This window comes from Corvus kubaryi, unplaced genomic scaffold (assembly GCF_017639235.1).
Source record: "Corvus kubaryi isolate FWS band 111438036 unplaced genomic scaffold, C.kubaryi_AGA036_p1.0 130, whole genome shotgun sequence".
Classification (NCBI taxonomy): domain Eukaryota; kingdom Metazoa; phylum Chordata; class Aves; order Passeriformes; family Corvidae; genus Corvus; species Corvus kubaryi.
In genome coordinates, this window is record NW_024580665.1 from 4,289,009 (window position 1) to 4,313,959 (window position 24,951).

The 24,951-nt window shown below is 38.9% G+C and overlaps 1 protein-coding gene across 2 annotated transcripts in view; it reads right to left on the minus strand.

The window, feature by feature from the left end:
• Positions 1-612: 612 nt before the first annotated feature.
• AMMECR1 (AMMECR nuclear protein 1) overlaps positions 613-24,951 on the minus strand; it is a 99,588-nt gene continuing 75,249 nt past the window's right edge. The window contains exons 4-7 of one of the 2 annotated variants that reach the window (XM_042029084.1): positions 17,030-17,144; positions 9,586-9,676; positions 7,835-7,931; positions 613-4,978 (exon numbers count right to left, since the gene is read on the minus strand). In XM_042029084.1, the coding sequence (XP_041885018.1) occupies positions 4,864-4,978; positions 7,835-7,931; positions 9,586-9,676; positions 17,030-17,144 (418 nt within the window). In that variant the 3' untranslated portion in view covers positions 613-4,863. Of the gene's footprint in view, positions 4,979-7,776; positions 7,932-9,585; positions 9,677-17,029; positions 17,145-24,951 lie in introns of both variants that reach the window. The other variant, XM_042029089.1, reaches the window with a different exon arrangement.

The following is a 24,951-nucleotide window of genomic DNA, read 5'->3' on the forward strand; positions in this document are numbered from 1 at the left end:
AAACTCAGAGCTGAGTTCCAGGGAGATGGAATGCTTTGTCTCAGGAATTTCTTACAGAGGAAATATGCTCCCTTTAACTCAGACTTAGTGCACCAAGAAATTGGCTGAGGGACCAGAGTTCTCTAACTTGCTATTGTCATCAGCTGCACTGTTGCTTTGCTAGAGATTCTTCAACACACAATGGCACAATGTTCTGTTGAACAATCTGGCTGTAAGTGGTACAGGTGCTGTGTTGCTGACACCAGGATAACTCATTCTGCAAAGAAGTTTTGCTTCAAAAGATTGAAACCACCTCTCACAGGAGGGTGCTCAGGCCTGGACAGAATTCCATGTGTAAAGTTCGACATAAAAAGTATAAAACGGAACTGGCAATTGATACAAATACTGATAAATAACTGATGTAGCTGATATAAATGGTGATTTAACTGGGAGCGTTCAGTGAAAGCTGCATGTACCTGTCCCCAGTTTGTTCCTACACTAGACACAAAGACAGTTAATCCCAGGAAAAGATTTCTAACACACCATTAGCCTTTGACACTAGCACCAGGTATAAATGCTTCAATAAAAACATTGACCAAGCCACACAATTAAACAGAGAAACATCAAAAGAAATGGTGATTCTTTTTCCTTATTTTATTGGGTAAATGATTTAAAAGGTAATAACAATAGTGTTAAAACTACTACAATATCTTTCCACAGCCATATCTCACAGACCCACAGATAACCTTCTAGCATTTTTTTTTCTTTTTCCTCATTTTTCTCTTTTTAAGCCGTACTTATATTAAAATGCCCATTTCAACAGTTTCTTCACACTAATAGCAATTAAATGTGGAAGGAAGAAGGATCTAGTTGTAAAGGAAGGGGGTTCAGGTAATCTGTGATATTATTGTAATCAATTGAGTTGCTAAGGAAGGAAGGAAAAGACCGAGGCCTTACAAGCTACTCCAGGTAGCTCTAAGCCCACTGTGTATCACCATGGCATTGAAGATAACTCAAGATGCTGGTGAACAATTTAAAGTAAGTTTGTTTGTTTTTTTTTTGTAACATATAAAACACTAAAATAACTTAGAAACTAGATCCAAATATCTTGAAAAGAATCAACTTTGATATACAAAAACAGTCATAAGTTGTTACAAAAGTTTCAAACAAAAGTTTGTTTTCTCAGTGCGTTTATGTACCAGCGCAATTACTGGGTCCAGAGCAAAGAAAGAGGTTTTTCTTTTTTATTTTTTTCTTCAACAGTAATAAAAAATGAGGAAAACATATCTTTGTATATAAAGAATCATTGCTGGTCTTAAGAATAAATGTAACCAGAAACCCTTAAATCTGAGAGGCACACTTTGGGTTTCTCTTTTATTTTTTTTAATTTTTTTTTTTTTTTTAACATAAAAGGAAAGTCACCAGTTTATTTAAATGGAGGAGATACTCAGACTCCCCAAATAAACTTAATTCAATTAACATCACTAGCAAAAATCAGTTAGAAACTGTACAAAAATAAAAAAGTTAACACATTTAATCCTGCAGGGATTTTGTAAGGACTGGAAGGCAGGCTTTAGGAGCAGCATTTGGGCATGGCTGGAGGCTTCTTTGGTTCGATCTAACACACATAAGAGATGTAACCTACTCCAGACAACAGTTTTAAAAACCCGCACAGTTGAAGACAAGTAGAGGTCCATATACAAACTCCAGGTGTGCCAGGGCTGTGCCCACCTTGGTTCCAGAGTGGGGCTGAGGTCAGGACCGAGCGTCCCCCCCTGCCGGAGCAGCATCCGTTGGGATGGCAGCAGGAAGGACACTTGAAGCATCACCAAGTAACAGCTTCATGTCAAGTCTACGGTTTGGTTGTCTTAGCTCAGTTTACAGAACAGAGTTTTTAGGAACGTTAAGCAAGAGAATGAAAAAAACCACCCCAACAATCTCTTCAATGGAATAAGGCAAACTGAGTAGTGCTCATAAAAAAAAAATCAGCAACTTAACAAACAGTGAAATAAGCTACTTGGTTGTACCTTAATTTCTATAAAGTACCCCAAATGAAAAACAAATCTGTAGCTAACCCCAAGAATACAACTAGAAGGTACTAAATGTAACTATGAGGGAATGACATTTGTGAGAGTAATTGCTGATCAGCTTTAAGCAAACAGACCTATTCTGTGCCAGTGCATGTCACAGTGAGCTGCACGTTTGGTACAAAGAATCCCACAATTACAGAGAAACAATCTGCAGCAGTTCAGCACAGTGTGCTGAGGAGGTAGGTGCCCTAGAAACACTGTAGGTAGACTGATTATTCCAATCTTTAAAAAAATATCATACAATCTGATTGACCACAGACTCTGTAACAGTTTTTTAATTAGTGATACAAAACTCTGGTCCAGAAGGGTCTGGCATGAGCTTGGTTCAAAAGCACACCTTTACAGTTTGTATAACACCCTTGAACTATATTTTTAAGCAACAGCTACTAAGAGATAGACAAAAATGCATTGTGCATTATGCTGTATACAAAAAGGAGACAAAACTATCCTTTTCTCCCCCAAGCCATGGTGGGAAGTATTGCTGACCTTGTCCTTAAAATCCTGCAGGATTGTTTATTCATCAGTATATCATTATTACACTGGTAAGAAATTCTGTATAACATCTGCATATATCGAAGATTTCTTAAAAAATCTGATATGATTTTAGATCCGCATGACCAGTCACGTGACCTTCTTGAGGTTGATTAGCACCTTTCAATACATATATATTTTTATATATAATAGATCTTTTTAAAAAACTTCTAACAATGAGCTCATGCAGAAGCACGAGCGAGCTGTAACGAGATGACAGATAAAGATGGGGTTGGATGACTTTTTTTTGCAGCAGAATGATTCAGTTTGTGCTCAGGTTCCCTATAAGGGCAAGAAAAAAACCAACACAACTCTATCAGGTAGCCAGCCACTTGTTCACATTTCCACTTGAAGACTATTAATCTAAAAGTGTTCCCCAAGTAGAAACAAGATAACAGTATCATCCAAAATAGCCTCTGTATAAACATCTACTCATTTTTGCAGCTTCTGGCTGGCATCTCTTGGCTCCTGAAATTTCAGGCCCTCTGCTTAAAAATTAAGGCATCGCAACTGAAAATGGTAATATTTGGACATACATGCTGTGGATGAAGGAATACCAAAGACCTTCTACAAGAACCTCCATAGAAATTAAGTGGCAGACCTAACCTTACGTAAGGGATGAGCATAATTTATCCTTACCTGGTTTTGAAACCCTATTGAAACATTTTTATGGTTAATCTGATTTTTTTTTAAACAACTGAATTTTATCTATTTGATTTTTATATGTCTATGTATTTACAAACATTCATTATTCAAAATAACTGGAATTTCTGCTTACTGTGGTTTACTCACACAGATTGGGAAGGTCTTTGCTGTAACAGGCAGTCTGTGCTGCAACAGGCAGCAGTGGGAGTTCTGCAGGCACAGGAGGGAGGAGTGAGCTCCTGCCATCAACTGGCCTTGCAAATAGACCACACATACCTTTTACTAAATCCTATTTTTACAGCAGGAAAAAGTTCCAATTGGTTTTCTTTCTTCTACCATGTGGAGGAGTATCAGAATTATTACACAGTACTTACAGCTCTCAAGCACTATTCCTGCAATAGATGAAAACATGTAACATTATGGCATATTTGTCCTGGCTCTCTCACAAGAGTCTTTTTCTTCTATTAAACAAAAGTTAACTCGATCCAACTATTCATGACTTGATAAATCTCAGTTAGTTCAAGAGCAGATGAAAGAACAAAACAGGGATTTCTCTTTTCCAAAATAAGTTTGCTAATAATAATAATAATAGAAAATAAATCTCACTTTAAAGAAAAAAAGAAAGTGTCCAAAACCCTGATGCCAGAGCAGCCTCAACAGGGTTTGCTAGAACGTCTGGAATATATGTTTTCTATGAATTTTATATATAAGTATATAATTACGTTATAGTCAAAGGCACTAAAATCTAAATCCATTTTCTTCCTAATATGACATCTGCTACTCACCAATCTGTTTTTAGGACACAAATGTCACTCCTAATTTGAGTCATCAGAAAGGCATCGTCTCATTACAAATGCATTCTTGTGACTACTCCTGACAGGGCTGGGCTGCCCGTGATTCCCAGCACAGGATGGGACACAAAGGGGTCCTGGATTGGATTGTGCCCTGTAATTTAGGCCACTTGATTCTAAAGATGCTGCCATGTTAACATCACCTCTCGCTGTACATGAGTTGCTTCTCTTCATCCCAAAAAAACATTCTGTATGTCAGCCTTGGTGTCCCGGCTGTTTGTGCTGGATCTGGAGATCCTGTATAGAGCCACATGGAATCTTTACTGTGAGGGTGAGATATTGTACACACAATGTCATTAAGAACGTTATGAAAATGCAATTCATTGTCTACTTTAATACCTGAATCTGATATGTTTCATTCCCTGTCACACCTATTAACGCAAAAGCCATGAATGCCTTTTTGCTAAGCAAAGCATCCCTAACTGCATTCCTTAAACTCTTCCTTCCATCCACAGTCACAGAAAGCCTTGATTGATATAATTCAATGTTAATGAAGTAGAAATTTAGATTTTCATATAAAACCCAAGGGTATATGCTGCAAAAAAATCTGCAGTGAATCAATAATAAAAAAGTATGGGTTCTTTGTAGTAATGCAGTTTTCCCTCCCGTTGCCACGATGAGCTGAACCAACGAAGGAGCCTCAACATGGCAACGGAAACTATCATCATAAAATGGTACAGTAATAGAGATAGCTAGACCAAGAAGGGGCAGGGTCTCCTGGGAAGAGGTCTGCAGAGAGGTCCAGTGACTGGTCATGCGGCTCAGTGTCAGGAATAATGGTTGTATGGTGGAAGGGGGTGCCCAATACCATTCTGGAAGTGATGGTGCTGACGATGGGCAAGGTACTCTGTGTAGCTCATCGTCATCTTCTCACTGCGGTACCTGGCAAAGAGCAGAGAGGCCAATTCAGGAACTGTTACCAGGAAGCTGCAAGTATCACAGAAATGCTGCACTGGTGGTTTGTTTAGTGATAAGAGCTCTGTACTTCTGATGCTGGGAGTAAGACTGACTTCAGCTGCACAAGGGAACTGCCACAACTGTCAGGGTCATTTCCTGGATCATACGGCAAATCACAACATAACTGCTTAGGAAAAATACTTCAAGCAACTAGAACTGTTAAAAATGGTTGCCTACTATGTTGGTTGAAGTAGAGGGAATAGAGAATGTCCTGTATCTTCAGCCAACTCTCTACAAAAACCTAGGAGGAAAAACTGTAAACAAGCACTACAGATTTCTGAGCTGTTTTTAAACAATCAGTATCAACTGTCTGCCAAATTCTGCTTTTAAAATTACCCCAGCTACATTAAATGTAGTTACATTCTTTTTAGACTAGAATCACAGAATATCTCCAGTTGGAAGGGACCCATCAGGATCATCAAGTCCAACTCCCTACTCCTCACGGAACTACCTAAAACTAAACCATATGGCTAAAAGCATTGTTCAGACACCCCTTGGCCTCCAACAGGCTTGATGCCATAACCCTGGACAGCTTGTTCCAGTGCCTGACTACCCTCTCAGTAAAGAATATTTTCCTAATGCCCAGTCTGAACTTCCCCTGAGGCAGTTTCATTCCCTTTCCTTGTGTTCTATTGCTGGCCACCTGAAAGAGATCAGCAGCTCACTTCCACCCCCGCCTCACGAGGAAGCTGTAGACCCCAATGAGGCCTTTCTCAGCCCTCTCCAAACTGAACAGAACAAGTGACCTCAGCTACTCCTCCTGAGTCTTGCCCTTGAGGCTTTCACCATTCTGGTCATTTTCCTCTTGTCACACTCTATAGTTTGATGTCCTCCTTAGAGAGAGGCACCAAACTAATTTTGCAGGCACTGAAGTGAGACTGGCAGGCCTGTAGTAACAAGGATCTTCCTTCTTACAAATGGAACATTTGCCAGCTTCCACTCGACTGGGACCTCTCCTGACTCCCAAGTCAGTTGAAAAATAATGAAGAGTGGTCCTACAAGGACATCGGCCAGCTCAGTGTTACTAAAGGCAGAATCCAGGCCCTGACAACAAATATTCTGAATACATCTGCATCAGTATTGTCTGACAACAAGGGACATGAGGAACCAGTGCCTGCTGGGCCTTGCTGAGAGAGCAGCAGCTCTTCTGGAATCCATGGGGATGGTATGTGGCACTCAGCAAATGGAATTCCCACCCTATGCAACCAGCCAGGGGCTCTCAGGTTGGCTGAGCACGACTGGGGGGGGGCTGCACAGCCCCTGCACAGCTCTGCAGATGGGAGAGAACCCCCAGCTGCTGACCCTCTGCATTCCAGACTCCTCTGACTGCTACGAGTCCCTCAGTGCCACTATTGTTTAGTTCTCTCTTTCAAAACATGGCCAGAACTGCTGGGGGTGAACCTGAAGGGAGTGACAGACTCATTGTGATCAGCCTAAAGCTTTCTTCACACACAGGATGTTTACTTTAATTCAGAAGACTTGAAAAAGAAGTTAAAAGCCTTATTCACTCCAACAGATATTTTTGTGTATGACAATAAATTACTAAAATGGGGTTCTAAAACAGGTTGTCTAATACTAGGAAGCAATTAGTATTTCAATAATACTGTCTCTAATCTGTCAGCAGAACCTGAGATTTTAAGCAAGTAAAATAGGCAGTCAAAAAAACCCTTTTTCTGAACATTAGAAAAATTATTGTTTGTTCATTTCACTTATCAGGCAACTGATTTTGCTTAATTACACTAAACACATGGCTTTTTACGGGATTTTTGGGGGGTGTGGGGGTGAACTTTGGGGGTGTTTTGTTTTGTGCTCCATGCCATTCCACAGTAGTTGAGTTTCTATAAGAATCCAGAATCCCAAACACTCATTGAGACCCAAAGTCTCTATCTCCCTGAAGAAGACAAATGGTCAAAACTTCCCTATAACATAAGATTTTAAAAAATCCTATTTCTCCACGCATGACCGAATAAGTGGAGCTCAGCAGTCATTTTACACTGAAGGCTTATACAAATAAATAGCTTTAGAGCCATTCTGACAGACATTCACTCCTCTACCCATCACCACTTAACTACAATATTATGTGCAGAGTATTATGTGCTGCTAATTCTGAAATACTTTGGCTGCCACACACTAAGGAGCCCTCAAGAACACGTTTTATTAAATTAGCAAAACCAAACTAAACTAGTATGAAATAAAATATTAAATTCTTGTCCCCACTCTTGGGAATACCCTGATACAGTTTCACTAGTAGACTGGCTGTCAAAGCAGTGCATAGCCTGATGTCTCACACCTTAAGATTATAGAAACCTGCACTCCACATGGCATAACCCAAACGTTTGTCTGAGGATCCAGCGGATTAGGGATCTGAGGGCCTCCATGACGTACAGCGGCAGCCCCACCATGCACCATCTGCCCAAATAAATCTGACAAGAGCAAGTAATCCCTGTTAGCTACAGCCCTGAACACCCACTACAGCCAAGGAATACTCTGTGAGAAGCCAGAGCTAAAAACACTGCTGAGAACGTGCAGAGTTATCAACCCCAATATGCAGGTACACTGATGCATCGTGCCCTGGTATTGAGCAGCCAGCTCTTACTCCTTGCTTAGTGCCACTAATCCCTCTGCAAGGCTTCTCCTAAGTCTGTACTGCTCTTGTGGAAACAAAGGAATCATTAATGATATATCCAGGAGAGTTTACTGTTACCATCTGCAGGAGCACTTACCAGGAAGGAGCACCTCCCAGCATTACAACAGGGCTATGTGCGGTATCCCGGTGCATACCTGGTTAGCTTTATTGTTTTCCTGAATTCATTAGTAATCGGAGCTTTGTAGCCTCCTTTCCTCAACAAGGAATCTATGGTTTGAATGTGGTCCCATCCTGTTGAATTTTACAGTAGCACAAATTAGTGAGAAACACAGCAATAGGAACAGATGTTGCAAAAGCACAGTACAGTGTGTGGTGCTGCTGAGAGCGCAAGAGCTCTGCTGGCGCTCGGGATAAACCAAAACATTCCTCCCTACTTCAGAACAGCTGAAGGAAGTACCACACGTAGGATTTCTTTACATTCTCAGTTCACGCTACAAACAACGTGTATTTTTCATCTCTTAGTTGAAATATATTAAAAGCAAACCCACTGTACCCAGGTGTCCAAGACTGGGCATGAGATACTAAACGAAACTTTTCCAAAACATTCAGGTATGATCATGTATCACAGCCACTTAAGACATTATAAATGATTATGACAATATGGAAAACTAAATTTCTGTATAACATTTAAAATAATTATTAGTGAACATGTGCAGAGAACTTGAAATCAGACTTCTTCATAAATATTGCTTAACTTTACAGAGATATGGCTAATTTTAGAAGGACTAGATATTACAGGTGTCTGGATAATGAAAGAAGCAATGGATTAAAAATACAGATTCATTACTGCTCTCAATAAAATCTTCATGCTTTCCAAAACTCCTATTTGTTTAAAAACTCTCATACTTTAAATAGCTGTTAGACATGTTATTTCCTAAAGATGCAATAATTAGTCACATTGTTACATTAAAAAACCGGAAAAAACCACAGTAGGTTTGGGCATATACAAAATACAAATGAATAGTTCTGGAGACTTTAAAGAATCTGACTGCAATTCATGGTCTACTAAAATTATTCAGAAATTTAGACACATTCCCTCCACAATTCCTGAATTTTAAAAAAAGCTTGGAATGCCTCTAGACTTTAAAGCAACTATTTGGAAACAGAATTATCAATTAAAAAGGATCCTCAGTAAAGGTATCAGCTGAACCCTTTGTCAACAAACACACATAAAAATGCAAAAAAAAAAAAAAGCAGCAGCAAAGAAAACTGTCAAAGATTGAGACAGACTGAGACACACTATCAACCTTGGAAATAAAAAACACAGTGAGTGCTCGGAGTCAGCAAAAGATGACTGTTCAACAAAATTGACTCTAATTTTTTAAATTCACCAACTTAAGTCTGTGCCCCTATTAAAAAGGACTTTAACAACATTATTGTGTCCTTTCATACTGAAAATAATTTCCTTCCATTCATTAAAAACCCATGGGAAGTCAGTGTTTGTAAAAGGAATTGAGTACTAGCAGAAAGTACCTAACTGCAAAACAACTTGATCACTGGGAATTCAGGAATAAATCGTGGTTAGGATAATTGCCCAACGCTTAACAGAGCTTCTGCATCCCCCTTATATCCCAGCCTAAGAGCCACACAAAAACTGGCAGCTTTTAATAACTGTTAGCCTGGCTGACAGCACTGTACCACCCCTCCACATTCTATTTTCCTACAGCTATGCTGCATTTGTGACTGTCTTAAAAAACAGCTACGGTTTACTGAATCCCTCTAGGAGACTGACACAGGCATGTAATTGGCATTTATATAAGAGTCTTCTTACAATTAAATATTGCTCCATCATCTGACATCAGTGCAAGGTCAAATATTGCATTTTAGATTTATAGGTATGTTTAAATTCTTCACCAGATCATATGAAATAAAGTGCAACAATGACCTTGCTCCTTCGCAACCTCCGGTAGGTAGGTGGCCGTGCGCTTTGATCCTTTCTCGTTGATGAATTCTATTCTAATGCCATGTACACCCACCTGCAAGAGATTGGCAGCTTCATTAGTACATTACCAGAGAAAAGATCCAACAGCTTTCTGACATGGTGAAACCCAAAACATGAACCTTTCAGTGGTTAACAGCATTTCACACAGAGTTTCAGGAGGTGGCACTGCAGTGGGTGTCATCTTTTTGAGAGGTGTTCACTTACAGCCGCGTAAGCTCAGCAGCAGCACAGGTACACAGGATGTTCCTCTGCTCCCCACCATGGAGCTTCATTCCTGGGCTGGAGGAAATCCAGCTGAGGGGCTAAAGTTGTTCTGTCTCCTCTGACACTGTCACCAATGTTGTTGCTGATAAAATCACCTGGTCACCAGCTATAATTTGCAGGCAAAACAGCTGCCAAATCTAATGAGGCTTCAATTAAGAGCATTAATTTTGTTCAAAGCAACAACTGAATGATCAAAGATTTGTCACACTATGGACTCGAGCCTGGAGCCTTCAAAATTTCTGCTCGCATATGAGGAGGAAACAGAAATATTCCAGAGTACCCAGCCTCAAACTCCTATTTCTGTGCTACTAAGAACTGTAAGGTGACAAAATGCCAGCATGGAAACCAAGATTACTAATACCAAGGAGCTGGATGCAGATAAAAATCAAAATGCCAAAAACATTAGAAAAAAACCAAAGAGGCTGGACACCTTTCCAGGGCATTGTTTAAGGTCCCCTGTTTTCAGGTTACAATAATTCTGTGGAGAGTACCTGCACTGCGATCAGGCCATAAAAGATATTCCATTGCCAGAAGTTTTCAGTTACTTTTGGATTCTGTGCACAAACACAAAGCATTAGTAGATGGACATTTTTATGCCCACATAACCAAGATGATTTTCCCATTTGAAGCCAAAGGTCCCAGCACTGTATGTGAAAACGAAGAGTTGATGCTTAAAAGGGTACCACGTTGTTCGGTATGGCACATCCTTGTGGACACAAAATTAATCGAAAAAAGCTGTAACAGTTTCTCCAGTGACAACTTACTTATTTTACCATAACTGCAGGGCAGTCAAAAAGCAAATAAGGAATATTTACAAAGCTCTACCACTTCGTCAATTAACATATTTGCTTATATTAAGACTTCAATTTTTAGTATTTTCATTCTTTATATATGATATAAGCAGGAGATATGGGAGGAAGAATCACTTGCAGCTGGTCAGGGTCACAACCATTTTTCCCTATGAATCTAACATTGTTCATAAATAGGAAAAATTTAACTTTGTAACTAACAAATTTAATTCACTGCAAATTTTAACATATTATTTCATTACCAAACACTCCTAAACACCAACTTTCATTGCATGGATATATATAATCACTAGAGAGATCAAATCTGTATACTCAGAAGATATAATTATGAACCCAAAGGGCCTGAAAGTAAAATGAAATTGTGTTAGAAGCTGAAAAAAGCCTAGAGAGTTTATCCCCAAACCAGTAAGTTTCTGTTGCTGGTGATTTTATAACTGTCTATATTCAGTTGCCCGACTACTAAGATGAAATATTTCCAGGGTTTGCAGAGCTTTAAATCCTGCAGAATATGAGATTCTAAATGCTACACAAGTGTTTTGCATAATAGTGACCACGTAATATTCATGAGCAACTAACCAGGAGCACTAGTGATGTATTAAGTATGATGCAACATTCAAGTTGCTCCACTGCTCTGGATGTTCCCCATTAACCATTTTAATGGACTTTTATGCCCATGTCTGTAGAAAAAAGGGATGAACAGCAGGGGAAAATTTCATAGCATCCTGTGGAGCATGAATTCCAACTGCATAGCTGAGCCGGACAAACAGCTTTTCATTGTTCAACTTCAGTTAAATCAAAACCAGGCTTGAGTTAAATAAATGGAAGCCACACACAAGCGAAGTAAAAATGATCCACACTAAGAGGGGCATGGGCACAGTGTGGAATTCATTTTGACTTCCTCAAGAGACTGGTGTTCAACTGATGCAAACTTCTGTGAGGTCTCCCAAAACAGCCCACTCCAAGATGGGAGGGTAAGGGCTGGGTCTGTGGAAGGCATAACTGCCCTGCTACCAGGAGCAGCACACACCTTCCTACACAGCCTCGGGCCTGCTTCTCAAACTAAAAATACTGATATACTACAGGCAACATTCTGTACAAGAACAACATCTGTCTGTGCAGTTTAGAAAAACAAACCAATCTTGTGCAGATGGAGCTGGAGTTCAGTCTCGCCTATTACCATTTATTAGGGAAATGACTGCCTACAGGTATCCCCTGGAGCTGAAAAGGGACCACGCAATCGCTGCTTCAGCCTCCCACGTGGATAGGAATCTATTTAAATTGTTGCTATTGGGAGAGGAAAGCAAGACAAGGAGAGAGACTTAGGCAAAAAACAATCTCTGCCAATACAAATATTTCCATGGGGTTTTAGAGCATGAAATACTGTATCCTATATAAGCAGTACTTGTAGATATAAACTTTCTGACCAGTTGTGTAAGTGGCCAGAGGCTCCCTAAAATTAGGTTCTGTGACAATATTAATTAAATTAACAGATCTTTCATTAAATCTAAGGATTTCATTAAACTACATTATTTTACTTCTGAAATGACCTTAACAAGACTTCAGACTTTGTTGTGTATTTAAACACATTAATATTAATTTATACACTTTTAAAAAATGAATTCTTTATTTCCATACACTTTGGGATGTGAGAAAACAGGTACATGCCACATTTATTGTTTTGCCAAGTGCCTATGGCACTTGCCAGATTACTGCCCACAATACCCCTTCTCTATATATATCTAAGAAAAAATGGTTCCAAAACCGTCTCTGACATCAAAGCTGAAGCAACTCTCCTGATGGACTGTTCTGCCCCAAAGCTCCAAACACAGTTCACCAATTTGTTCCTCATGGACTGATTCTCCAACCACACTGAGAGGAAGAAATAACACTATTCTCATTAGACTGTCCATGGGGAATTTGGATAAGCACCTGAACATTAGGCCTTGTTGAGACTTAAGTTTCTGTGCACTCCACTGTATCGTCCAGTAATGGTTCTGTTCGGTTCCATCTACTGCACTGAAATCTTTAAGAGATTTGCATGCAATCATCACTAATTAGTTTAAGATTAATTCATTGTAAAACAGTTGTTCAGAAATACATTAAAGCAGGTAACAAAGAGCCTGTTACAGAGAACCCACATGGAATGCTCCAGAGCTGGAGCAGTGCAACACCCCCTCGGTGTCAGGAACAAGCATCTGCCTGTTCCTTATGTCCACTCACTATCTGTGTTCTCCTACACCCAGACATGCTGCACAGCCCATACCACCACATGCCAGTGGCACTGTGACTCCCTGCTCTGGCTTAGGGACAGCCCTTCTACTAACTTGGGGTTTGTCAGCTCCATCTCTGAAGAGCAGCAACCTAGAAACATTTTCCAACAAAAAAGCTGGCTGGAACTTGCACAGTATTCCTTATGATACTACAGAACAGTAACTTTCCCCTTTATTTACCTGACTAATACTATGGAAATAGTGGTACACAAATGTGTTTGGAAATGGAAACCTTTAGATTAAGTGACTATTGCTACTTTCTTCAAGTTGATCTCACTTCTTATTAGCTGAATTCTACAGCTGTTTAGCCCCACATTAGCAGCAAATATGCTGGCTTCTTTCTGACCATCTTTAGTAGCATCTAAATACTACATTCTGATTTAACAACAGAGGCAAGACTCCTCAGGAGGTTTGTTCTCTACCTCATGGCAAGCATAATCATTCATTTACATACATGGAATCACTCAATATTGTCCAAAGAGAACAAAATATTGAGATTCAGACTATTTTTTCTCTGTTCTACAGAACAGAAGCTGAGAGCCACTGGTGTCGCTGCACTTGCAGGCAGGAAAGAACTTCTGCAACTCTTGAACATACCCACTTTGTCACCACTGAAAAGCCACCTTTCAGTCAAAATTACTGGCTACAACTATTTAAGCTAATATTTAAACCAGTGCACACAGGCTAAAGGCCTTTCCTATCAAGACAGCACACACAATTCTGCAGATTTTACTTTGCTGAAGAACAGCAACTTCAGGGCAAAGACCTCTTTCATGGTATTTTAAGGAAGAGCCACTGCTCAAGTCTAGCCAAAACGTTATTCTAAGTACATAGAATTGCAGACCTTTAGGATCTTTTCATAAAAAAGGAGGAGAGGATCTGAATCAGCAGGTCTGAATTAGTTTATAATGACTGCTATCAATAGCAGATATGTTTAAAAATAAGTGGCCTTTATGACTTGTCTTGTAACTAGTCCTTTGTTGTCTCATCTTTAATAAAAGAGCAGTACTATCACAAAACCTCCCCATATCTGAGCTTTTCATGCTATCCATTTCTCTGAGGTGGAAAGGCTGTGCAACTGTGCAACTCCACCCCAGCAGCAAGTGGTCTCTCATGGGTTTTGTGAAGCAGAAATGGAGATGCAGTTCCCACACTCCCAGAGTTCCTTTCAAAGCCCTACATCTGTTCAGCCACTGAAGTGCACGGCCATTCAAACTCACGGGTATGTAAGGATTCTAAGTTGTATTTTAGGAAGCATCCTTGTGAACATGGCTTTGAAGTGGTCCTTTAAAGATGTGTACTTTCCCCTAAATACTTTTATAAAAGGTGAAAATGGCAGCAATTTGAAAAATCATATGGGAGCTAACTGCAGTGAATTCCCACAGATCTGTTTACTTGATGGAAGTTTCTGCTGCAAAAGGATCTCACGTTGCTTTTTACAGCTGAAATATTCTTTTATTTAGTTTGGGAAGGTAATTCCTTAATGAGAGAAAACATCCATCACTCTGCTTCAGGATAGAGAAGACACTCCTGAGCTGTCTTCAGACAGCTTCACTCCTGACTTCAGATAACCTTGTCTTAAGCCCTCAGAGCAAAGTTGTCTGAATTGGCAATTCTGAAATATTGGGGCCTGTGTCAGCACATTGCTGACCTTGCTCCCACAAGATCATCAGTAGCACACCTACAAAAGCAGGGTCTCCTAACCAGGCTGATGATTTTCAGGATGATCTCAGCATGACAGGAGATGAAACATGCAGAATCTCTCTTTACATCATACTCTAGACATCCTGAAATGTCCTTTTGCCATTAATATTGCATAACTGCTACTCCCTTAAAAGACATATGGGTGACATAAGCTATCTCACTGACAGGCAGACAGTGATGAATCATTCTTTTAAGGACTAACAATTACAAATTTTATAATCTCATATTTAGATGTCACCCCCCTCCTCTGGGCCCCTTTGCATGGAAACCTAGTTTGTGACCATTTCTTGGAATTGTAGGAATTTGCAAAGGTTTTTAAAAACTTATCATTAAAAAACCTTAAATGAGATAGAGAGCAACTAAGCAAATGGGTAACACAAAGACTTTCGTATTTTTGACCCCTGCATTCTTGCCCCTAAGTCAGGGCTTTCCAATAAGAACAACCATGAGAATCCATAAAATCAATCAGAATTTAGCAACACTAGAGCTCTGCATTATGCTTACTTACAGTGTTGTTAAAGTCTCACAAGTTCTACACAAAACATAGAAAGAACATAGGAAGTAAAAGCCTCCTTTTTTTCATACGAGTTATGATTCAGCAGTCTCCCAAGGAACAAAGCTAAAACCAGTCTTTCCAAAGGAAAGTGGATTTTTGAACCCAGATTTTGCTTTTAGTTTTTCCTTAAGGATGAATATTTGGGCCATCTTAGAAGTTTATTTATTGAGACAATGAAACAGCACCTAATAACACTTACAGACTATGGCATGCAAAGAGCTAAATGCTATTTAATTATGTACTTCACATTTTCTGAGTCTATTCATAGTCTGATTTTTATTAAATTATAATAAATGAAATTTAAAACATCACAGTGATGGCTACCAGAAGTCAACCTGGTAGAGGAGAAAAATTCTACCATTTTGATTTCTAGCTTAGTTTAATATTAATAGTCACTAGTTTGATTGCTTGAAAACACTGTTTGAAGTGTCAAATGGCTGAGTGACAAGGCAGACTACTCCATAAAAGCTTCTTGTTGAGAATGCACACAGAGTTTCTGCTAAGATTCATTTTTGGTCTGACATTACCTAAAAAAAAATAAGTATTTCTGATTATGGTGAAAATGCTCATAAACCCTAAAGAAAACCAGGATTCATCTCATTCAGAATTATGTATCAGAAGGTAAGAAGCCCTTGTCATTATGAGGTGAACAGGAAACACATCTTTGTCAATTTTCAGCTACTGTAAAATTCATAATGCTGAGGTTACTGCTGGATACCCTCCTTCTGAGACAGCGGGGCCTCTTACTGTTCTAACAAGTGCAGTTTCTATTCAATATACATTTTTAATGTGTATTTTTAATGTGTAAATACAATAGAAAGCCTCTTTTTCTCCTAAGAAGTTCTAAATATTTAGTCAGGTTTAGTTATTATTAAAAGGAAATACTGTAGCTTTTGTTGTATCTCTGGTATTATTATTTCTGCTATCCTACGACAATTTCAAAATTTTTCTTATGTCCACTCAAAAATAGCTTCAAAGAGGAATGCAACATGATGACTGAGGTGAGGAGTTCATCTTAAGTCAAGTACCTTGTTTTTTGCAAGCGTCCAATGCCAAACAATTATGGGAAAAGAACATTACAGACTAACACTTCCATCAGTATACACTGTCATACACACGTCAGCATTTGCTTCTTAATCTCTTTTATGCTGCTGTTCCAAGAGGATGCATGCAGGTTTCCTAGAACCTGGCAATTAGAATAGATTCAGCTCCATGTGTAAGCAGCATTGAGAGCAATGATTTACGTGGCCTCATTGTATAAAGGCTTTGTGGGGTCTGTGCAGGACACTCACTCTGAAAGCAAAGTTTGGGGCAAGATGAGTGTCTCTACAAGCTAAATAAAGCAGCTTATTCTGGGATTGCAGTTTTGTGCAGTGCTTGTTTCCAGAAGCATACATCAGACTGTTAACCTCCATACTGGAGCACCCCTTTCCAGAGTCAATGGACTGATCTACCACATAGATCCAGCAAACGAGGCCTCAGGACAACTTTGCTCAGACAATACCTTCCTTGATGGAGTCTTAGACATCAAGACAACTGTGCAGACCACTCCGAATGCCTATGTGGGCAAAACTACAACTTCATTCCATTTGCATGGCTCAGACTTCTGAGGTGATGACGGTTTCATCAAAAAGTCTCTTTTGAATCTATGCACATAACTATATGTACAGAGTGCAAAATAGTGACAGCTACACTAATAGATACAAATCATTTAAACAGTGACTTCAGCTATAGATGTTCATAGTATCAAAATCATTTCTGTAAAAGATATCTAACATTCTTACCTCCCAATCCATGTAGTCACACACATCTTCAAAGTTAGTGAGTAGAGACACTGAGCAGAAAAGCCGTGGCAGCTCATCCCTCGTCATTGGGGGGAAACGACTATCTTTAAGGGCACTGTTGGAGACAAAACAGAATTTCAAAGGATTTTTTTTTTTTTTTAAATTTCAAGGATCTAATCTGAAGAGTAGAAAGGAGAAAATAAAAATCTTGATGAAATGATAACCAGTTTGATAACCCAGTCACCAGTGTAACACACTGATCAACATTCCCAATCTTTTCCTTAGAAATTGGTTTTGGTTCTTGGCTGGCCAATCAGATGATGTTCTGAGGGTCATTCCTTCCTGAGCTGGTTTTGCTACTGTGACAATCTTATTAATGAACCAGCAGAAAACTTTTGCAAAAAGTTACAAAAGCAATAGCTCTTCCACTTGCAACATGTAAACCCCTTTCAAAAAAGGATTGAATTTCACAACAGAAAGTGGAGAGGTAAGTTCTATAGCCTGCAGTGATCAAACACTTAATAGAGTAATCAAATTGTAGAACTTAATTTTTCAGTGAAAAAAGAAAAAAAACAAACAAGCAGAACATTCTCTAAAAAAGACTGGTATTCATGCTAACTAGCAAAGGTGAATATAAGAAGGTGAAAACATCCAAGGGCTCTACAGACCTGTAAACCTATGGGACTCAAGGAGGTTCTGCAAAGCAGATGTCATGATTAGTAACAGGGAAGCTTGCAAACAGCTAATCCATGGCTGACGTACCATTCTACAGACAAACACACCTAGCAGGGTAAAATCCACACCGAGGGGAGCTGCCTGTGCACAGGCCAGCACGCCTGGAAACACACAGCAGTTAACAGACAGCAAGCAGTGCCATAAGTAAGAACATTTGTAAAAACCTACTTGCGTAAGTTTGGTTAAGAACCAGTTAAATTGGCAAAGGGAAGGTTAAAGTGAGGATGGCATCTCAATCTTTTATTCTCTTAAGCTTTGAAACATGATGTGAATACAAACATGCTCATCTCCAACAAAAACAGTGATCTGCTAACTGAGCTTTTGGATGAGTAAAGAGAATTTAAGAGACTTACTGAAATACTACCAAGCTCTTCACGTGTCTCATTGTTTCATCTAACAATTAGATGGTTCTTAATCGTTTTACTTGGCCTAGAGCCAGTGGCTGCCATTAGCTGATATAATCACAGCCATGGTGTTAGAATAATGGCTGCAGGCTCTGCACCAGAAATCACCATTTTGTAGAAAGAGTAATAGAACTTCATTAAAGCAGTCCATGTAAGGACACATGAGGAAAAAAAAATCATGTAAAGTATAACTAAAGGAAATCATTATATGTATAACCAGAAACAGTTTCCCATCAAGAACTAATACCATACACTGCAGAGTTAAAAACAGAACCTACATTTTTCTGGGGTGGGGGGAAGGCAGGTTTTTGCAGCAGATATGCTACAATTACAAAACACAACATAGTATTGAAACTCAGAAGTCTTTCTCTACACAGGCCTGTGAAGAACTGGGAACACTAAAGAGATTTAAAGCATAAGGCAAATAATATTTAACTAATGACTTCCACTGAAGATATATCTAAAGTAGGTAATTCTAATGGGATTTTCCAGGCTAGCTTTGAAATTGCTGGAACCAAGCAGAGTTACCATCCTCTGCTCTCTGTTGGTTCAGAGCAACATCAGAAATCACTCCTATAGCCACAGCATACCAGCAACATCCCAAAATACCAACAACCTAATTCAGCTTTCAAATCCCCCCACATGGTGGGGAAAATAAATAAATATACATGTGTTCCTCAGAACACAAGGACAGCTCCAACCAAAAGTCTATCTAGATATAAGTCATAACCAACAGCAGTTAGCAAAATCAATGAATAAAAGAACATGGTCATAGCAAATGTTCAGGGGTACCTTCCTAGAATACTGTCCAGGAATCCAGTTATTTATATCTTAGGTATTTTGAGACAGAGCTGGGATCTGTGTATTTTAGAGGTCTTCTGAATTTTATTTAGTAAGTTCATGTACACACACTTTTAACATTTTACCCCCTTTTATAATTAAAAAATTATGCTTGGAAACTCCAATCCTCTTCAAATCCATTGCTATTACAAGTTTGCTTATATGCAGATGGCTCATTTCCCCAAGGCCTGGTGCATCTCTGTCATACAAACAATATATGTGAACACTGTACTGAGAAACACCCAGACAGACAAGCATTAGTTCATCAACAAACAACCAATTCAGTTATCTTAACAAACAACTGTACGCACAGATATTGCTAATATTACTTTAAATCTATTTCTCATAATTTATGCAACAATCTCACCAAGCAAAACACTTCCCATATTGCAAGAATTTACAACCTTCAGAAGATTTTTTTTTTTCCTTTTCTTTTGCACAGCTTGGTACTAGGAGCTTCTTTGAATTCCACTCCCTCAGGCCGCCAAAATCCACTGTGGATTTCAACGTTTTGAGGCAAAGGTTGTGTGCTGTGGGTGTAAGCCTGATCCCCACAAAGCTAGCAGCAAGTCTCCAGCAAATTCCCACTGACCAAAGATCTGCTGCACTGGCATTGCTAGATGAGAAACCATCTGTAATTTAACATTCATCAAGTTGTGCAGAAACAAACCTCACCGCATGCTCATGTAAGCCATGTCTCACAGAACCATAGAATATCCTAAGCTGGAAGGGACCCATCAGGATCATCAACTCCTGGCCCTGTGCAGGACACCCCAGCTCAGCTACTCCACTTAAATGCTGAGCTAATAATTCGAAACAAGATGAGCGAAGTCATGACAAATTTAAATATTGATAAAAAGCTGAGATATGAAACCTTCAGGTGAACACCATGGGAGCAGGAAGATGCACAAAGGTGTAAAAGCCTCAGGCACACAGAGGCAGCCAAGTGGTTCAGTTCCAGTGAAAGCAGTGCCATGCAGTGACCAGCACACACTGAGCAGCAAGCTCAGCTGGCCTGCTCCATTCTTCAGTAATGACACTGGCACAAATACCTTGTCTTCATGGAACCACCTCACAAGAACTAAAATATTGCTATCAAATGATGGAGTGATTTCAGTTATAACTAACTCCTGCTGAACTGCTAGGTGCTATTCCATCTGTACAGCATGCTGGAAAATTCCTCCTCGACACCTCCAAGACTACAGACACTGGTGCACAGATCCTGTCTCAACACTCCTGCTGCTGGAGGTAAGCGAGATACCTGGCAGAATAAGACCACAGATTTGAGTAACAGCCTCTGACATCACTGTGACTACACAGAGTATTGCTGTTATTTTATTCCTCCTGTCCCTGTCTTCAAGCCCTTTTTGTCTTTCAAAACAGCTTGGCCTCTGTTGTTTCATAAGTAAAACCAAAATTTACCTGGAGAAATTTGTGCTGATAATCAGCAACTGGAAAAAAATGTACTGAAGGGAAATGCCAACAAGAGAGCATTTATTTATACTGATTAGCTACACATGAAATGCCATCTGCTAACAATGAAATACTGTCTACTAACAAAATTTATGAGACAAAAATTGTATCAGGTGCCAGTTTTAGAAGAACTGCCTTAAAACCTTGTAACCTTTTCCTAATGAGTTTGGGCACCACATACTATTTTAAAACTTGTGATTTGTTTTAATGTGCTCTATATTACAGTTAGAGTACCAGTCATCTCAGTCATTCTATTATTACTACCATGGCCCCAACTCTACAGTAAATTCCAGATACCTTAAGAAAACCTAAAAGCACACCAGCTTCGTATCATCTCATCACAGATGAACTGCTTTCATTTTTGCCTTTCTCAATGCCTGGTTAGCAGGAGACATATGGCATTAGAGATGCTTCCCTTCAGGACTCAGCCATTATCCTTAAGTTTAAACTTCATCTCTGTGGGTAGCAAATAAATCACCATCTATGACTGCTCTGACAGTGCCAGTGGAACAAGCGGATGGTGCCCAGTAGTTCCTCAAGGGCAGCTGTCCATGTTGTACAAACCTCAGCTCTCAATGCTTGACAGACTGACATCACTCTCAGAAGTGTCAGCAGATGTCAACATTTAGTCCAAGGATAAAAATCCTTGCATGACTTTTACTTTTGCCGTTCTTGTTCTGGGAAGAAAGAGTATCAGTTTCTACAGGCAGCAGTTTAGCACTTACCATACACCTCACACACTCTACAAATATCTGGATGGAAATTCAGACCTGGGCCTCCCCTGACATGTCACTGCACTTGGCATGTATCTCCTGGTGACCAACTCTCAGTGAGCAGAAAACAAGACAAGGCAATGCTTGCCTTCCTCAAAAGCTCGTCACTGGTCTGAGCTCAGAATAAAAAATCACCGTGTAACTGTGTGTCAACATTCTTAAATGGCACAGGAGACTTAGGTGCCTGTACTTTCACAGCCTTAGAATTTGATTTTACTGTCTTATTCAATGCTGTCTTTTTCTGTCAATTCTTCTTTTAGAAAAAGGAATGAAATCTGCCATGTTAAATACCAAGTTAAAAAATATTAACTCCACAATTTTTATGTTAAACTTAGAATTAAGGAAGGGCAAGTGGAATTAACTAGCAAAAGAAGTTGGAAAAATTAGGGGAATTAAAAAAATACTTTCAAAGAAAATGCCCCCTAATTTTAAAAGCATTTTCTAGGCCGTCTGTTCTTTATTCCTCCATGCCCAGAAATAATTTACATATATTGCTGCTGACTAAATGGAAGTACATGGTACTGAAGAGCTGAAAAGAGGCAGTGCCAAGCAAGGGGAATTCTAGCTGGCCAATAAAAGGGCATTAGTTTTTCCACATAAGACTCTGCTCCATGTTAAAAGTGAAGCAAGCAAAGTCAGAATTGAATCCTGTTCAAGGAAAACTATTTTTAGACACAAAATGCATGCACGCACACACATGGCCTTTCTAGTTAAATATTTATGCAGTCTTGGATGTCCTAAGATCAAGTAATTGCCAGTTAAGAAAAAAACCAGAACAAAGTGTTACTCAACTATCAGTTTTTCTTCAGCTGAGCCATACTATGACAAATTTCAGCTTTTCTTCAAATGAAGTTTATTTGGCTATAGAAAATGTTTATCAGTAATCCCATTTTCCAAGGACCACCCCTCCTTATGTGGGATATAAAAAGCTTGCAAACACTTTAAAGACACTGAGACTATAGAAAGAAAAGGGAATTGTTTGAATTATTTTGAGTTGCTATGACAAACAGCATGATGGTTAGAAAAAAAAATTATATTCCTTATATATTTATGTTCCTTAAGACTACATCTTGTTTTCTATAAAATACCACTAGAGAAGCTCTTAGAATAGCCTGAAATGATAGTACATTCAGGTGAACTAAAATGAAATACATCATTGTGTTCTCCATCCATAATTTCTGTAGGCTATAAAAATGCCTTAAAAAAAAAAAAAAAAGCTTCAGTCTTTAAGAACCTAGGGCTCTTACATGTGATGTAGCAGATGGGTAACAAACAGTAGAACATGAATTGGGGAAATAAGAAGTAGTAGTGGAGTTTCACTTCTCTGTTTAGAAATGCCTCAAAATCCTTGATTGAATTTAAAAGATCCTTTAAAAGAGTTTGATAGCATATAAGCATCAAAAATAGTAAAGAAGGATTTTGATGCAGATGAATGGAAGCATTAAATGAATTAAATTCCTAGTATTTTACTCATTGTTATTTAACAACAAACATTAACAATAAAATTTCTCACTAAAGCTCTTTTTAGGGGACAGTCACATCTACAGACCCACGCTGGACAGAGTTTAGATAAAATTAGATACAGTTTGGTACATTGCTGGAAATGACTTCGAAGGCTTAAACATGACACGGGAGGAGGAGATGCAAAGGAAGCTGTCAAACACTGGGCATGATGTAAGTAATACTCACTTTTATAGGAAGTGTGAATGAGGCAGAGACAGTAAGTGACTCATGCAATTTAGGAGGCTTACACAGTGAGTCAGTGACAGAACTGAGAACAGAATCCAAGATCCCTGACGCCTAAAAATCTACTTTTTGTGACAGCCTCTCTTCCACTGTCTGCTCAGCCTACCCTGTAGAAACACAGCTCCCAGAGAATTAATCAAAACAGAACTGATAAATTTAATCCAATTTAAAAATTAATTTTCCGTTACTTTTTTAGTTCACTCTCTTACAGTCACTTTTCTCTTAACCGGTTTCCAATACCGAACACAGTTAAACCAAACCATAATTTTCTGGCACCTAAATAATTTTTCAAATATCATCAGTAGACATACGAAGAGTAGGCTAAAGGTCTTACTTTACAAACTATTACCCTCTTCTCATAAACAGTACCTTGGAACAACTTCCAGATGGTAGGGAAAGGACTTAAATTCTACCAGCTCTTCATTTAGATCAGTAAGTATAACCCTGAGATTCCGGAACTTTTTCACTGAGCGAACTAAGCTTAGTAGAATTACCTTTGAAGATGTATTTAACAAAGAAATGGCCCTGTGTCAATGAACTCAGCCCAAAGGGCCCACATATTGTTCTTCAATTAATTCAAAACAGCCTGAAACTAATGAGTGGCAAACTCACTGGACTTTAGGGACCAGTGAAGAAATGACAACAGCAAGAGACACTTGGTCCCAGGGTTTCAGAGGAAAAAAAAAAATATATATATATAGAGTATTTATTGTTCCATTGCTGGGTTACTGAGCAGTGAAGTTAGTTCAGATTTTTACTTTTTCATTCAGTAACTTCAATAAAGAACACTTAAGCAGACCACCAGTATTTTCCTAATGAAAATCAGCTCTCATAGCTTGGTTTGGCAGAGACCAGAGAAAACGAACAGCTTCCAAGTCATGACATGCAATTAATTTTTAAGCCAGAAAAGCAGGGCAGAGTGTGCTCTACTTCAAAAAGTGAAATTATTATGAATACAATCCTCCTAGCTGTCAGCATAAGGCATCAGACAGCCCAACACAACCCCCACAGGTCAGCCTTCTACCGACTTTTATTTATGACCAGCAGAATTTTGCTAACTTAAATGAAGATTTCAAGGAGTGATTTACATGCAACAACAAATCACTTGAATGCAAGGAAAAAGAATTTATTTATATTGTCTTTTTTTTGGGTCAGACTGGAAAAATTTCCAGGAAACAAAACAACTGTGAATGACGTGTTTTTCCTGAACCCTCCCTTACATTTGGGAGACAGAAAGGGAAAGAACAACATTTATACTTCCTGCACATTATGTTGCTAAGTGGTAGTCACAGGGTAAAAAAAGAAATACACACTTGTTGTGGGGCAAGGAAACACATCTCTGAAGTTCTAGCTGATTTTATCAGCACAGTGCAGCAGGTAACAGCAACAGCATTCCAGGTGGGACAAATAAAATACTGATCTGGAATTTTGGCTCTTGAATCTAATTATTTATTTTTTACTCCACAAAAGTGAAGTATGCCAGAAAGTCTCTCTTCTCCCAACCTGTCTGAAATCAGACATGTAACTTAATAGGAAGAAGGAATATCCTGCTACTCTATTTTAGACAGTTATTCAAGCTTTGAAAAGAATACCATTCTTCTAAAAGACAAAGCGGAGCACATATATAAATTAAGCACTTAGAAAAGCTCATCAGAAAAGGCAACCTACGTTGGCTACATAAGACAATTAAGACTCTATTTTAGACAGCCAGAGGCTCCTAAAATAAGCTGTCTGTATGTTCTCCTTATTTAACAGCTTCAGTTATATTAAGAATATTTTTATGTGCACACATGTATTGTGGAAAACATACCCACAATTAAAAATTAAACCATACTGGTATTGCTCACAATATTCTGGGCCCTTGTTTTTCTACAAAAAAGTACACGAGTTGTTTAAATCTAAAGACACCTTTACAGAATATTTCTAGGGGTACTTAAAATTTCCAAACAAA